Source organism: Centruroides vittatus, unplaced genomic scaffold (genome assembly GCF_030686945.1).
Source record: "Centruroides vittatus isolate TY-2023 unplaced genomic scaffold, ASM3068694v2 contig_1916, whole genome shotgun sequence".
NCBI classification, from domain to species: domain Eukaryota; kingdom Metazoa; phylum Arthropoda; class Arachnida; order Scorpiones; family Buthidae; genus Centruroides; species Centruroides vittatus.
In genome coordinates, this window is record NW_027121179.1 from 47,510 (window position 1) to 65,306 (window position 17,797).

At 32.6% G+C, this 17,797-nt stretch overlaps 1 protein-coding gene across 1 annotated transcript in view; it reads left to right on the plus strand.

Moving 5' to 3' along the window:
* Rab3GAP1 (RAB3 GTPase activating protein subunit 1) overlaps positions 1 to 17,797 on the plus strand; it is a 34,342-nt gene that overhangs the window by 10,292 nt on the left and 6,253 nt on the right. The window contains exons 2-13 of the mRNA XM_067264768.1: positions 935 to 987; positions 2,309 to 2,387; positions 5,707 to 5,845; positions 7,492 to 7,570; positions 9,988 to 10,107; positions 11,412 to 11,577; positions 11,650 to 11,749; positions 13,397 to 13,475; positions 14,784 to 14,852; positions 14,924 to 14,997; positions 15,106 to 15,194; positions 16,005 to 16,167. Of these exons, the coding sequence (XP_067120869.1) occupies positions 935 to 987; positions 2,309 to 2,387; positions 5,707 to 5,845; positions 7,492 to 7,570; positions 9,988 to 10,107; positions 11,412 to 11,577; positions 11,650 to 11,749; positions 13,397 to 13,475; positions 14,784 to 14,852; positions 14,924 to 14,997; positions 15,106 to 15,194; positions 16,005 to 16,167 (1,210 nt within the window). The remainder of the gene's footprint in view (positions 1 to 934; positions 988 to 2,308; positions 2,388 to 5,706; positions 5,846 to 7,491; positions 7,571 to 9,987; positions 10,108 to 11,411; positions 11,578 to 11,649; positions 11,750 to 13,396; positions 13,476 to 14,783; positions 14,853 to 14,923; positions 14,998 to 15,105; positions 15,195 to 16,004; positions 16,168 to 17,797) is intronic.

A 17,797-nucleotide genomic window follows, 5' to 3' on the forward strand; every position in this document is an offset into this window, starting at 1 on the left:
CCTCTTTACCTCATCTATCGGCACAGCCCTGATCTATAATCATAGTGAATTACCGCTTATGTCTAACCTGACAGAGCCCAAATAATACAAATCTCATTCTTGTAATATAATATAAGCACACATCAGCTTGATCTACTTATTGTTTTCCTGGCTGTTATATATAACAGAGACACAGGGAAAGTATGGCGATAGTTCAAAAAATGACCCCTGAGATTTTTACACTTTTGGGCTTGGGACACCTTGTAATGTCGAGAAATACAAAAAAATTTGGGGGTTTTTTCTGTATGTATGGATGTTTGTGTGGAGGGCACAATTTTGTTCGCTGTTTTTGAAGTTTAGTAACTCCTGTGCTCTTGTGTCGAAAATTTCTGAAACAATGCAGGAGGTTTGTTTATTAGGGGGATCGATGCTAATAAATTTTGGTGGTTAAAGGTCAAGGGGGTGGGGAGATAATGGGGGTCGTGTATACAGTAGGGTTGGACTTTACTTGTTATTAGCATTTACAATTTGTTATAAAACCCCTCCCTACCCTCAAAATTAAGCTTTTTGCTTGATTTTGAGGGTAAAATATCATAACAAATGACACCCCCAAATGTTGCCAGGAAAGTTAAGCAACTCGTCGCTGGATTTTCTAATACGTGCATTTTGGAGTTGAAAACAGTAGCATTTATAGAATGGAAGTTTAGATTGTTGTTAATTGTGATACAAAAAATTTAAATACTATAAAATATTGCAAAACTCCAATTATTTGAGTCTTCGAGCTATCTGGATAATTGGATGTTTGCCTAAAATTGTCATTTTTTTTTTCTATTTAAATATGTTGTTATGTACAAATTACATGATTATGTGCAAATAAAATAGTTAAAGTATTACTGTGTTCATTTTTGGCAGTTTCATTTTAATGTATTCATTTAATAATTTACATATTTTACAGGAACAAGATGTGTTTGAAATCACAGATTTTACAACAGCATCCGAATGGGAAAGGTAATTTTATAAAATCGAATGCTAGTTTGTCATCTTTAACATGTTTTCCACCCATGTAGGATAAAACATCCCTATTTTTTGGGCTGCAATTTGAAAAAATCGTAGAGGTATAAATTCTCACTGTCCATCCTTCTGCCTGCCTGTCCTCCTGTAATCTCGAGAATGGTGTTAGATAGATAAAAGTCAAGACCAGATATGGATTCTCGGGCAGGAGGCCCCAATTAACTTCCGTTTTGGCCAGAAATCCGGTTATTTCAATTTGAAAATTTTCTCCCGAACAGAATTAGATACATGGGCAGCATGGCTTCAGTGTTAATTTATATGTTACTTAGTTTTAATTACTTTTTTGTACATTAAATACATCAAAGAAAGTATATTCAATCAATTTCTTTGCTATACCTGTAAACAATATTAAATTAGTGTGTAAATTCAATGTGAGTCCACATAAAACCATATGCTTTATTTAGGTAAATGTCTTTATTAGAAAGAACAGAAAACATACTTCCGTAACTCAAAGCAGCAAAATTAAACTTAGGCTATTTAATCACAGATATAAATAAAATTACCAAGATGACAGTCTTTACTATTGCACGTGTAGACAAAATACTAAATTAAAATGTAAAATTGTCTTTAACTTATTGTTCTTTTCCACACCCTTGAGACCCGATTTGTCTATTGAGAGTTTGGAAGAGTCTACTTTACCTTTGAGACTCTCATATGCCTTGATGTGCAAAAAAGTATTAAGAGACTCTGACTATTATTTGGTCTCGAAGGTATGAAGGACGACAATAGATGAAGTCACTTTAATTTTTTAATCTTGTGTTTCTTCTTCTTAGACTATTTTATATTTAACAAGCAATTATTCATTGAGACATTGTCACAATGCTGGGCTGCAATTTTTAATTTAAAAGATGATGTACGAACTTCCAGTCTAGACCAGAAGTTCGTACATAGTTAAACAGGGCCTCTGGCTCCTAAACTCTCCGTATCTGGTCTCGATTTTTGTCTATCTAATTGTTTTCAAGATTAACGAAGGACAGACAGCCAGGCGGATGACAATGGAAATGTATATGTCTGCAATTTCAAAATGGCAGCCCAATAAGACCACGCGAGATGCCACAAAAGACCATAAGAGTACCGAATACCATAGTTCTCTACCTCCTAAATTATCTGTACTTCTTTTAATAATAAAAGAGCAAAGTGTTTACTAATTACATTTTATGAAAGTAATTAATTTAGACTTTTTTAAACTTAAAAAAAAAAGTTTTTTTTTATTCTAAATCAATAAATGATTTTTAAAATATATATCTTATGTATTCAGGTTTATTGCCCGTATAGAAGAGATCATTCACGAATGGAAGTTGGTTTCATCAGCAACTGTACAGCCACCTTTAAAAAAGGTAAATATAAATTAGATTATCGTAAAAGAAATGCTTTGATGAATCAAAAAGAATATCAGAAACAGGTTCAAGCACAAATATATTATATTATAATTTGATAGAGTGTACTCTTAATTAGCAATTCTTTCGTAAAGCATCCCAATGAATACTTGCAAATGGCCCTTTTGTTATTGAAAGGAACCTTTCAGAATGTGTAAATTACTAAAATGCATGATTTTATGTTGTAATCAACATTGTTATTGCCAAACCTGGGCTTTCAACCTCTCAATCACATATTTGTACAGTACATAGATTTTGTTACTATACAGTGGACCCCGATATAATGCACGTGTCGGGCAGAAACAACACCCGCGTTATACCGAGCAGTGCAGTGTAATGCAGGTTCACCTCTTTACTTTAGCAATAATGTCAAGCTTTTCTTTTACTCATCATGCATACAATAATTAAACACTATTCAAAATACATGCAGGAACTCAATACATATACAATTACTCAATACGCAGTAACAATGAAATGCGCTACTCACTAACGGCACATGGATCTGTATAAACATGTTTGAGCTTATCACGTCGCAAACATCGCCCATGCTATAACCGAGTGCGCGGTATAGTGAGCAGCGCTATAACGAAGGTCCACTGTATATACATGGTATCCCAAAAGTTTCCATACATACAAAGATGAAATGTAACTTTATTCACAAAACATTGAAATGTCAGCATTAAGATTTGTGTCAGTGGATTGACGGAATAAGTCAACAGAACACGTGGATGATCTGCCAACAGGGTCACTTCTGGCAGGACTTCTTATGTGGAAACTGAATTCTGTTTAGGTGTTAGACACCCAAAACATTGCACGGTGGCCAGCCCATTGGTTAGGCACAAACCAATGACTAACTACCAGTGTTCGATGGTTTATTTATTCAGCCACTGGTTGCCTTAATTTGTGTCACTGTATGGAGACTTTTTGGACACCCTGTATATAATTCTTATTATTTGAGGTACTTAAGTTTAGCACCATATTCAATTTAGTGTGAATTTCAGGTGTTTTGAATACCCGAAGTTAGCACTAAATTGTTTAACCTGTGTAACTTTGAGGTTGTGAGGTTGAAAGCTTGGATTTGGTGATAGTTGTTGGAAATCCTCAAGTGAAGGAAACTGTCACTCCTTGGTTATGCACAATTGATCCTCTATCCCTGTACTTATCATTAGGTACGTATCTGGGATTTTTTATTCAATTTTTGTAAGACAGATATAATGTCTTTCATTAATAATTTCTAATTTTACAATGTGTGTTTGATCTGTTTTTTCTTATATTCTTTCCGCTCCATTAAAGAATTTATTTTACAAGTTCTATATTTTAGAATATTAATCTTATTTAACTATTTCAAATATAAATGAAACAAAACCTTGTCTATTGACAGTAATTAACTTTAATTGTGGCAAAACTCTCAAGATTTGTACACTTTGTAATCTGTCAAAAAGACTTATGAAGTTTACAAATCTTGAGAATTTTGCTACAATTAAAGTTAATGTCGATAGAAAGGATTTTGTTTTATTTATGATATATTTTGACATTAAATGTGGTACATACAGCTATTTCAACTGATCTCATTAAATAATTATAAAATTTATTTTATACGAGAAATAAATTTTAAAGTGTGAAGAAATGACAAAACAAAGACATTTTTATACATTGCCCTTTTTAGAAATTATTATTATTATTATTATTATTATTATTATTATTACAGTGGTACCGTGACTTACGAGCCATCTCTCGGCCGATTTTTTTTTTTTTTTTTGCTATGAGTTAAGAGCTAAAATTTTGGTTATGAGCCCACTTCAGATGCCCCACTGCTAGTTGGCACAGCAAACAATAGATTAAGAAAAAAAAAAATGGAAAACTGCCATAATTTTATCATTTTTGTCTGACAGGCTATAGAAAAACATGTGATCGAGTGTCATAGTCATTAGTTCACTTCTGTGTTGTGTGCACCACCATCTCTCATTTCTCAAATTTTCCATCTTTTCCTTCTTTATCTATTCAACAAATGCCACAACATCTGCTAAACTAGTTTATTGCAGTACATTCTGTTGTGTTTTTATACAATATTTGTTATTTATAAGTACATTTTTCTTGTTTAAAAGCATGTAACAAAAAAATTGCGGTGTTTCGGGGGTTCAGAATGGATTAATGGCATATCAATTCATTTCAATGGGAAAAACTGATCTGATGTACGAGTAACGAGTTTCGTCACAGAACGAATTAAACTCATAAGTCGAGGTACCATTGTATTTTGTGATTTTCTGAAAGTCTATACTTTATCATCATAGCAATTTAATGACTCAATCAGAGATTAAATGAATATCGCTTAGTTAATAGCACTAGCATAGTAGTTTTGTTCCATGCTAGTGACTAAGATACATAGATACATCAGTACTAAGTACTAAGATACATAATACTTATGTATGTTATACTATGTATCTTAGTAGTTAGTATTAAGTACATAGAATATTAAGAGACAATTCTTTCAAAATTATAGCATGACACGAAAACAAAACATTTTTTAACTAGATACATGTATCCCTTGCTTAACGTGGGATTTGATTAATGTGCGAAATTAACCACAGTAATCCCTTTATATACACAGCAGAAGTTTTAATTAATGTGGCTTTAACAGCCATCTTAACACAAATATGCTTTTCTTGGCAAATAAGGTGTTGGTGAATTTACTATTTCATGCCAAGGAAGATTTCCGGTACAGATATGCAGTTTAATTACGATAGTTGTGAAATTTAACACATTACTGCTGATGCGATATTTTATTCTTTGCTTAGAAGATATTTTTAAAACTTTATTTTACATTTTGTTTGTGTAAAATCAAATTGAAACGTCGGCAGACAAAATGCATATCGGGCATATTACATATGCTTTTCAAGTTTCGTAAACAACATAACGCTGTACAAACAGTAAAAAATTCTTGTAGTATATGGGGAAGATGTTCCTAAATATCAGACATGTCAGATGTGGTTTTGAACTAATGGATGCAAAATATAGGGGCCACCCAAAAGCTGTTGACAAAAAGAAATTTTAGGAAGAAATTGCTAAAAATCAATAAATAACAACTCACTAACTTTCAACAGATCTTAGTACAGTAGTACCAAGGTACCACTGTATTTGATTAATGCAATTTTGATGTACATGGTAGCATCGAGGGATTAATTAATCGCGTTAATCAAGGGATATCTGTATTAATTAATAGCATTTGATAAACTAATTTAAATTATTACATCTTAATTTGTTTTATTTTAATGAATTACAGAATGAATTAATTACTTCACAATGGGAAGAAGAAAGAGAGTCATTATTATTTGCTAATGTATCATTTGATGTGATACATCATTATATCAAACAGGAAAAACATAGTTCAGATGAAGTCGCCGGAAGTGATGAATCTAACGGTTAGTAAAGAATTAGTTAAATAGATGTTCGGATTTTGAAAAGTTTATTTATATTAATATAATTTTATGTGATTTGTAAACATTATTCTTAAATTCTGTACATAAATTTGTTGAATTTATTAATATAATAATTATAAAAATAGAATACAAATGCAAGAAATCTACTGGTATTCCAATTCGGACTATCAAACAGTAACACTGAATATGTCTTATAATCAAGTCTGTTTTATCAGGAGACAGAGTTCAGTTGGTAAAAGAAATTTTATTCACTATACATTTCGGGATTAGAACATCCCCTCTTCAAGCAGGAACACTTCAGTTTTTGGGCTGCAATTTGAAAAAATGTTAGACCTATAAATTTTACTGTCATCCGTCTGTTCGTCCTTCCTTAATCTCGAGAATGGCATTAGATAGATGAAATTCAAGACTAGATATGGAAAGATTAGGGGCAGGAGGCCCCAATTAACTATATACAAACTTCTGGTTTACACCAGAAGTTGCATGAATTCAATTCAAAAATCTTCCCCTGAATAGAGTTACATAGATAACCAGCACGACTCTGTTATTAACAAGAAAAGTATGATGGACAGGGGCAAGACACTAGTCATTTGAGATAGAGAACATATATTTTAAATTAAATAAATTAAGAATATGATTAAAAATTGCGGCCCAGCATTGTGGTGATGTCACAATAAATAACTGCTCGTTTAAAATTTAGATATTTACATATACACTTCCGACGTCACAATGTGCTTCTTACACAATTCCAGGAACAATCCAGTTTTTACATCTACATGACACGCTCCTTTTCCACCGCTCCGGTGTCAAATTTCTAATTAATTGCAAAGATCTTAACAGCTTCTTACAATTTACCATTTGATAGTCTGAATTAGACATATACGTGACATAAAGTCTGACATAGTGATTTAGTTTCTGAATCGTTGCATATATATAAAAATAGTATGAGAGTGATATTATTTTAATACAAATGTTTTAAAGGTTAATGTTAATAAGCATTATAAGTGTAATAAAGTATTCTGTATATGAATAAAGGCTAATAGAAAACACTTTTTGATAAATAAATTATTTATTTAAACTTCAAATTTGACTTTTAATTAGATTTCCATAAATCTGAGTTCCTTCCTTTTTTTCAGTAACCCTTGAAAATATTTTTAGACTTAAGTATAAATTGGCACATTAAAATTTAGCTCTGGTCTAGTTTGGCTCTCTGCTGTTAGTTTATTGCATAGAGCAAGTGAACTGCATCAGTTGAGTGGAATGTTGTGTTGAATGAACATTGGTGTCCACATTGTGAAATCCACACACACAATCACCACTATATTGATGTCATCACGTTATGCTGGATATTCCTAAACATCATTCAATGTGTGCAGCTTGTATAGATGTGACAGACAAGCATTTTCAATATCATCCGTGATGACGATACCACGGCTGGCTTCTGTATTATTCCGTGCTGTCATAAGCTGTAGACTGCAGCTACTTTTTCATGCATAACCCAATATTATTTTCTACATTAATTTATCTTACATTCATAATTTAGAGTATTTTTTCAACAAATTTTTATAATGGCTTCTAAAATTTATGAAAGTTTCAATACATTTGTCAAGATCGGCGTATCATTTCAGAATTACTTCCTTGTGCAATGACCGACGTTATGTCTTGGGAAAATGATTTCCCCCCTCGAGCACATTGTTTAGTTCGATGGTAAGTTTTATTTAAATTAACTTTTTATAATTATTGCTTATCTATCATAACGTTTGTTGAAATTACTGTAATAAGTATAAATAAACTTTGTTAAAGCATGTGAAGAAAATCCAGAAAATTCACACGGCCAGCCTTTTTCTTCACGTGTGTAATACCTAAACAGCAACCACTTTCGCGTAGAAAGTGTTGCTTTGCCTTATCCCATCAATCCAATCTACTTCAGATATAAACATCCGTAAGCTCAGTATTTACGTTAAGGCCAAATGATTGTCAAATTAGTCCGATGTAATTTGGCAGTCGTTTGGCTTTAATCTACTTCTACATGCAGTTTTGTGAGGTAGCATTTACAATTGAAATTTATTTTTATTTTCCTGGATCTCTGAAGGAATAAGAACAATTTTGGATACCAACAATCTACTTAATTTAGATATCATAAAAGTAGCTTTGGTTTGTTTGCAATCTTTCTTTCACTTGCTATCAGAGTTCAGTTTTAGGAAAGAATCAATCAAAAGTTGTAATTTGTGTATTTAAAAACTTAAAAATTTACTAGGTTTAATTTAATTAAATAGCAAACTAAGTATATTTGAAATATTTAGCCTTAATTATGCATTTCTTGTAAGGTATAGTTGCAAGTAAGTCAAAGGAACATGGCTTTTCCCTCCACATAATAATTTTATTTTTAAGAAATTAATCAGAATACATCAAAAATTGAATGTAGGAAATTCCGGAATAATAGACTCGGATCCGGTAGCAAAAATTATAACCCAAAATATAATTTGGCAGTTTATAGGCCTAATTTCATTTGTATAATCAGAAATTTCAGTATATAAATCAAGCCAAGGATGTTCAAACTGCAGTTACAGTTTGTTGATCTAGCCCAGTGGTTCCCAACCGGTGTTCCGCAGATTTAGTCGCAAATCGGAAAGTGTACAATCGTATTCAAGCTGCCGAATATCAAAAAATTAAAATCATAAAATTTTCATAAACTTAAATATATATGTACGACTCATACTTATGGAGTGTACTACTGTTTCGAATAAGATAAAGGCAATGATAAAAACTGAATGAAATATGTAAGAAACATCAAGCACAAGTTTCCCATTAAAGTTATTTAGGTATATTTTTTCCTGTCTTAGAATTGGCGTTAATAATATGAGTAGAGATTTTGAATTATAACTGCTCAATTCTAATAAAATAACTGATGACAAGCTTATGTATTTCATATTAACTTAAGTAAGCGTTCCTCTAAAGAAAATTGCTCACAAAAGTGTTCCACATCCTAGAAAAGGTTGGGAACCACTGATCTAGCCTATGAAACAAGGGTAGTAGCCTGAACATGATACAGTTCATGACTATATTATGTTAACACTGATTGAAAAACATGAAAAATTATTAATTAACGAACACATTATTGAACAAAATCAACATTTACAATCATTCGCGTGCATATATTTATTTATTTTCCAGACACATACCGTATTTTCACCCAGGATCTATAGCGCATTGCACATCCAAACAAATTCCAATTTACAGAAGTTTACCATGCAAGGTTATTATTGGGCAGTTCCAAATTATCTCCTACTTTTCGGAGGGTGCCAGATTAACAGACTTCTACTGTATTTCAACACATTGTTAAATTGTGAAAATTTAGAAGGAAATAATAAATTTAAGCACTTCTAATATTTCAATATGTAAAGATTTCACAGCTATTTTTTATGATTTATAAACAATTTTAAAAGTAAAAATAGGTCAGAACTATAATAATGTATTCATTTGTTTGAGTTATAATATCTAAACTAATTCTCCGACTCAATAAGAAATGCCATTAAGTTTACTTTCAAATAAGCATTTTTCTTGGTAGACATATGGCACTTTATTTAGTAAAGTAGTTTTAATAAGCAAACCAATGATGTAGTCCTTTTCAAATGAAGTGAACTGTCATTGGCTTGTTTATTTGGCTGTATTAAAGCTGCTTTATTATGCAATTTGCCCTGTTTATGTGTGTGAAATAGTATGAGTAAAAATTATTTCCGAAACACAAGCTGTTTTCCTTGTTATAGATAAATAAGCAAACTAATTTATTAATTTTCTAAAATGTATAGAAAATTTTTTAATTTTTAACTCTATGATTGAAGGGGGGCCATTTATTCTATGTCCATCAGGCCCACAATGGAAGCAACCGAATAGAGCGAGGGACGGAGTCTAATGTATCTGCGGCAGAATGCCCACAAAATATTGGAGGATGCCTCAAACATTTTGCGGACATTCGTTGCAGGTCAAATGAGGTATTCGAGATCTAAATTTGAATCCAGGTATCTCGGATTAGCAAAATGTATAGATTTATGAGCTTTACGAAAGTAAAAACATAAGTCATTAATATCTAAATAAGATATTCATTATATTTATTATCGTTTCAGGTATGGTTTAAGAGATTTCATAATTATACATCCATCTAAAAACAACGAAGCTATCACAAATGAAGATAAAGCAAAACTCTTGTTGAGCAGTATATGTATAGCCATTAATAACACAAATTGGTGAGTAAAAAGTCTTGCCGTATTTAAACATTTTTTATACAGGGTGCATAGTTAAGTCCTTAAACACTGACATGTGTGAGTGACACACAACATATGGCACAATAATGAATGCAGCGTGAAGACATAGGAAAATATGAAACATACATTTATAAATAAACACATAAGAAATAAATGAGATTGCATGAACACATGAGAAATACATATTTCATTGTCTGTGCTTGACATGCGCATTAGCATTTCACACTTTCGTGTATGAAAAAAATGTCCTTTCATGTTAAATTGATTGCACTCTACAACTTTATAGTTGACTTTTATTTCGGAATTGTGCATCTTTTTCAAGATGGATGCAATAATTTCTGAATTTTACCACTATAGGTGCTGCAAACAATCTCATCTTGTAGCAGGTGGTCTCTTTACTATAACATTCATAACTGCAGCTATCTACATTCATCTGTTACATAGATGTATAAAGGCTTTACTATGCACACTGTATTATCAGGGTGATTCAAAGGTTCCCAGACACTGACAACACTTTTGTGAAAAAGATCTCTAGCACTGGCAAAACTGCTGTGAATGCAAACGAGCTGGTATTTGCATCATCATCAAAGCATGTACTTTTACTCGAGACATTTTGCATCATTACTGAGACAAGTGTTCAGTGCAAGGGTAGCAGCAGAGAAAATTTGAAAAATTGAAGGCCCAGGCCTTATGAACAAGACAACTTTAGCTGACTGGTTCGGCTGCTTCAATTCTGGGAACATCAGCCTCGTAGACAAATATTGGTGGAATTTGGACAGTCCGGTACATCGGAAACTGGTTTCTAGTGGACGGCAACCTCTATGCTGAGCAACTGGAAAGAGTGTTTGAAGTCTTGCAGACTCACTATCCAACATTGCTTAATCGAAAGCATACACTGCTGTAGCACAATAATGCTCTGGCACACCATTCCAGAGTGGTCCAAGAAAACTTAGAGGAACTGAAAAGGATCAAAGCTTTGCCTTATCCAGCATACAACCCTGACCTCACTCCATCAGATTTTCACCTCTTCAATCATTGGCACATTTTCTGTGAGGACATTCCTTAATCTTGACATCAAAATCAGCCAAGTAGTAATGCCAAGGAATCCACCAATTTGCAAAAAGATGGGTCAAGACCATCGCTAACAATCGCATTTATTTCAAAGAAGGGCCATTCTTGTGTTTTAATATCAATAAAGTTTTGTATCTTGTGTCTGTGTTCGGGAACTTTTGAATCAACCTGATAATATAATAATAAAAATGTTTTTACATTATATCTTTATTTAGCTCTCTCCCAATATTTGTTCAACTTCTTCAACCACACGAAAAATTCTACACCGGAATATGTGAAGGCGGAGGATTTAGAATGAACTTTGAAATGGTTCGCTTGCATCATACTCTCCCTCAATATAATCATTTATCGGGACTTCTGAACATTTACAGATCCAAATTGGTAATTATATTATTTTAATACGTAAATTAATATTGGCTAATATTTAATTTAAATGTATAATTAAATATTTAGGGTACGCAATTAACAGATTTAGCTCCAATAACCGTGTCTATAAGGTTCACTTACATTATGAGAGATTGGTCTTTATATACTTGGCCGCAACCTCCTCCAGGTAAGGTTTTAAATGTCGAATTGTAAGTTAATTTTATTTATAAGTATAACTTTACTTCTATATCTCCTGTAGATTACTTGTGTCACACAATAGTAAGTGATTTTGACTTTGTGAACTGCAGAACACACAAAATGCTTTCTCTGTTGTGTAGTTAACTTCCTGATTTTATAAGAGGTTATGCGTGTGAATGACAATAGAGTTAAACCATAAAACTGGGCTGTTGTTGTTAGATTACAGCAATGAATTTATTAACAAAAATCTATATGAAAGTGACATATATTGCTTAAATTCTATTTCTGCAACTATTGAACCAGTTATTGAATTATCCGACTGCCTTAGCATCTAACAAATGAGAGAGAGAGTTTACAATTAAGTCAACATAATACTTCATTCTTTTCAAATATTCTTTGAAGTCTTTGGCGGGAGCTGGCTGCAGTTCCCTGCATTTTGGCGGGAAACTCCTTTGTTCCGGACACGAACTTTCTTGTCCACAAGTCTGGTTCTCCAGCTCTGGATGATTTGTGTTCAGCCCTATTTATTTCATTTTAATTGTCCAATTATTTGGGACAGTTTAGGTCACCTGAGCAGAGAAGCAATAAGAATCTTCCTTGTTAAACTGGTATCGAAGTTAACGCCTTTCTTCAGGAACTTCCTTCTAAATTGAAAGAAAGACCACCATGATTCATGACTAAAGAGAAATGGTTTTTGGTTAAATTATTAAATTTTACATCAATTTAGGCAAAAGTATTACCCCTAGGTTCTCACGATTACAATATCTTTTAAATTACAATTGTTCCTCAGTATCTATGAGAGATGGTTTTGGGATTCATCAATGAATGCTCAAGTTCCTTATATCAAATGCCATAGTATTTATATATAATCTAAACATGTCTTTCTGTATACTTTTAAACCATTTCTAGATACTTGTAATACTTAACACAATGTAAATTTTATGTAACTAGTTGTTATATTGTATTGTTTAGTCAATAATAACAAAATAAATCTATACATAAACTGTAAGATGCAATTACCATAGGCCTAAATGTCTATTATATGTTGGAAACAACATTCTCTTTCTTTTGACACTTACAGATTACTTTTGTTCAATGGTCCAGAAGGAAATACACAGAAAAGTATTCAGTATTCAAAATATGACTTGCTTCTTGGAACATTCTGCGGTTGTTATTAATTTTTTAATAGTTTTGATCTGCAATTTGGATGAGTTTACAGATACAGAACCTGTGCATACAGAGGGCATTCTATTTTTTGGGAATTTGGTGCAATTATTATTCAAGGACGACTATTAATGGAATAAATCTGGTGACTTTTTTTTACTTTATTCAATCAAAATTTAACATTTGATACACCCCTACTTTATTTCAATGTACGGTAAGAATAACGACTGAACAAACAGCGCTTATTTTAAACTGAAAAGATGCACAATCTTCCTCCAATAACAGTGTTTACTATTAGAGTGCACTGTATATAATGCTTTTCATCTTGCAGCAGCACTGTTTATTAGAATAAAAACGATATATGAAATTATCTGGTGTACAGTAAAACCTGCGTAAACCAGACTCGTGCGGTACCGAATATTTTTCCATTTTGAACAAAGTCTTTTTAACAAAAATATTTTTGATTATATAGATATAAATGATTTTGGAGAAGATTTAATGCCTTCAGATTTAGGAAAACTTCCTTTCGGAGCTACAGAAGATCCTATTATGTAAGTAATAGCATTCTTTTTGAAAGACCCTTTATTTAAGAATAATCTATCATTTTAAATTACAGTAATACCCCAAACTTACGCGATAGGTGGGACTGGGCGATAACCGCGTAAGTTGGGGTATAATTACGCATATAAATACATACAAATTATTTTTAATTGGGGTCAGAGACTAAAGAAAACAATAATTTAGAAAAAAATGTTTAATAAAATCTTAGATAATACATATGCGTAACAAATTATATTATTTAAATCGTAAACCAAAGTTATTTTGATGTAGAAGGCTTCATAAAATCTAACAAATTCGTCTGACAGATCAAAGATTTTTTTTCTCCAGCAAAATTTCCTTGTAGCATGCTAATAAATTTTTTATTTCTCGTTTTGTAGAAGAAATGAGCTCTGCGTTGGAGTCTATATTTTCTAAAATTTGTAACCTCTTTTCATTTTTGTATCAAAGTCTTTAATAATGTTAACTTTACATTCCAAAGATAAAGTTTTTCTTTTCTTGTTTGATGCAGAAGAATCGGTTCTACTTCGTTTGGATGACATAGTAAAGTCTCTCATGTTTCCGTAGATATAACAACAAAGAAATAAATAACAAAATAAATTGTAGCTATGCGTCGATTTCACGCGACACATCCGAACATGTAAGTAGAACAATAGTGTGGGGGGAGTGAGTAATCAAGAGTTGCGTGGCGCTCAAACAAAAGACGAATCGACGAGATTTAAAAATCATGTAACTCCGGGTTCGCGTAAGTCGAGGTATTACTGTATTGTAATTATGTTAATTATTATTCGAGAATATCGTAATGTACATTAAAATGTTGGAAAACTATTCAAGTTCTACATTTCTCTGTTACATTTTCTCAATGTATGCACCTTGTATTGCATAGCACACTTCTGATAAATACTCAACTTCTTCCTATGCTCTCTACAACAAATCTGATGTCACTCCTCCCACGGAGTCACAATTCTAGATTTGTCATACAATGAAGATGCTTAGTGGCATGTTCATCGTGCAACAGATTACTCGTGTCACACAGTGACGAGCAATTCTGACTTTGCAAACTGCAGAACGCATACCTTCTCTATGCCAAATCACCATTTTCGTATATGGTGCTTCCTGGAGATAATAGACGACAAGGCATTTGAATGCAGGCAATACACTGACGATTGGTCGGTGTATGTCACACACTTCTTGAGTAATAATTAACTTATACTTACAATAATTTAAAATGATAGTATTCGTTTTAAAAGACTACTTCTAATTAATCAATCAATCACATGCATCTTAAATTATATCTTTAGAGAGCTTCAATTGTCCGTAACTTTGATGCATTGTTCCGCGGATGTGGTAGTCGATAATGACGTTCATTCGTAAGTTTCTTCTCTTACTATTTTGTCATATCTGAGATTACGAGAGAGTTCGATCATTTCACTTTATTCAGAGATCTCGATCCACTTCGTGCACCAATATGGTCAGTTCGGGTTAGAATGACAGAAAATCCGGCTTGTTTAATGGGCGAGTATTTCATATAAATTATTCATTTTAATAATAAGCCAAATCTGTAATTACAGATTTATTTCTGATTTTTATGTTAAAGTTTAAAAGTTTTTTAATGTTTTCTAGATGATTACTTAAAGGAATTTTTCTCGCTTTCTCAACAAAATGAACCGCTCGGACAAATCATCGGAAAAAATCGACATTGGATGAAGACGGTAATTTTGTATTTTTTTTTTTTTTTTTTTTTTTTTTACAGGATTGGTCAGCTAAATGAATAACTCTTGCATTGCAAAAGATAATGAAGTTTAGTTTAAAATGATAGTTTTTATAATATAATAATAGCTGAAATCGGTTAATTACTTTACTATCATTAATACATTGATTACATTATAAATAATGCAGTACAGTTAATTACAATAATATTAGTTAAAATCAGTTAATTGGATTACAACTAATCAGTTAATTAGTGAAATTTATTTCCACTAAACCACAAATTCAATTTAATAATTAATTTAAACTTAAGTTATTATATTTGCAGACTTTCTGATATATTTATGTACAAGTCTTGCAATTTAATCTGATTTTTGTATGATTAAATAATTGTTACTACTTACAGTGAAGTTTTTATTAGTGATTAAACGTGATTGTTTAGAAAATTGACCGTTAAAAGGAATAGTTGCCAAATAGTTTATACCACAAGTCTAAAATACAGTTGCTTTACACAATTCCACTCCAAAACTGGAATGTCTTACATAAACACGTGTAAAACCAGCACAAATTAACTCAAAATAATACTTTTACCAGTGTTTTCATCTGCTTGTAATAGACATCTGAGGATGTCTATTACAAACAGACAAAAACATTAGTAAAAATATTATTTTTGAGTTAATTTCTGTTGGTTTTAGGTATGAGTCTGTGTTGCTTTATGCAATCTTACAATTTATAATCATTATACTTTTGTTTTCATTTAATTTCATGTCCTCAATAGTTGCAAAATGATAATGCAAAATAATGCAAAATAATAGTTGCAAAATGGGTCTGAAGGGGATGCAAATAGTTGCATCCCCTTCAGACCCATTTTCAGCATGAGGAATAGCCAAAGGTCGGAGCAAGATTCAGTGAGTATTGCGGTTGGGCAACAACAAGAAGTTTATTGTCGACAAGGAATTGCTGCACAACAAGCAACAAGTAACTTGGTGCATTGTCCTGATGCACGGGCCCAGGGCCGGATTATCGAATAGGCAAAGTAGACAAATGTCTAGGGCCCGTAATTTGGAGGGGCCCGGCTTCAATGCAGAAGATTTCTCTGTTGCAAAACGAGTTTAAAAGTATTTAAAAAATTAGATAGGACAGAAAAGGCTGTATTTAACAATTCCTTCTAAGCTCCGCCTGACTAGCCATTATCTGAAAAAAAAAAAAAGGTCAACAGCCACCCATGCGTCAGCGTCAGAAGTGAAGTGCGCCACGAGATCTCTCGCACCATCTAGAAATATTCCTGGGGCCGCCTCTCATGATAGTACTGATGTATGGTTATGATTTATTTTCTGAATCTAAACTTATATGTCGCGACATCGCATATTCGATGTAGCGTTCAAGTTGCTCGAGTGCGAAGTTATTACAATTCAATAGTGTTTTATAGAACAGTTAAAAAGGGTGACACCACGATATTTGCACCGGGTGTCACCCATGCTAGCTACGCTAATGTCGCATTATATAAGATTTGTTTAGAAGCAACTTATTTAAATGAGGCCCCAATTTAAATTTTGTCTAGGGCCCGCTAGAGGCTTAATCCGGCGCTGCACGGGCCACCTGCCCTGCCGCTTGTTGCGCCATTTCTCCAAACTTCATATTATAACCTGTGTAAAACTAGCACATAGAAATGACTAGTAACACTACCATGCTGAAAATGAGTTTCAAGAGGATGTGTTATGCAACCACAGAGGACATTGAATGAAATATGATGGCCAAACTCCTGAATATTCCAAAAACAATCCTTCCATGCTTCCAAAAATGGCAGGATTGACAGGGCAAGCATGTGCGCAGTGATGGATCCTACTTTGAAGGTGATATTAGGTAAGCATTTCTATATTCCTACTACTACAGTGCTACCCCACAATCCCGAGAACGTTGACTGCCCACGTATATTGTCATCAACCTATTGGCCATTATCCAGAAATTTCCTAGATCAATGATCTCTAACTTTTTATTCTCCACCACTTCAAATATATAAAAAAATGCAGCTCGTAAATATATTGTATTAGCATTTACGTATTGCATTTTTGCTTTCTTCTTCAAATCGAAAATTAAATAAATAAAATTTATATTTAGTGACAAATTGTTTACTATTAAAATGTTTTTATTCAAAGTCTCCGTGTTTAATATTAACTGTATAAAATTTATATTATTTAATTAAAATTTAATTAACTAATATAACTTATGGACTTATAGTAGTTTCCAGTCGGTTAGTGTCTGTTTTCTAAATCATAAATAAATCACTTGATAACAGTTAAGTTCCGATGTTCTTTCAGTTGAATTCTTTATCTTCCGGTTACTTTATATTTTATGCAAATTTACTCATACGAAATGGCAAAACAAAGTTTATTTTAGCAAGTTATTTACAGTTCTCACAAATTCACAGATTTGCCACTTTGCACAATAATTTTTTAACTCTGTCCTGTGGGCACTTTTTTTTAGCAAGTCCAAAATGAGTTTGGCCAGACCGATAGTGGGGCATCCGCACGGAAAGGGAATGCGTCTGACAGATCTGGATGGACCACCCCTGAAAAATTCTGTTGGGGTTTGATTCTTCACCCCACAG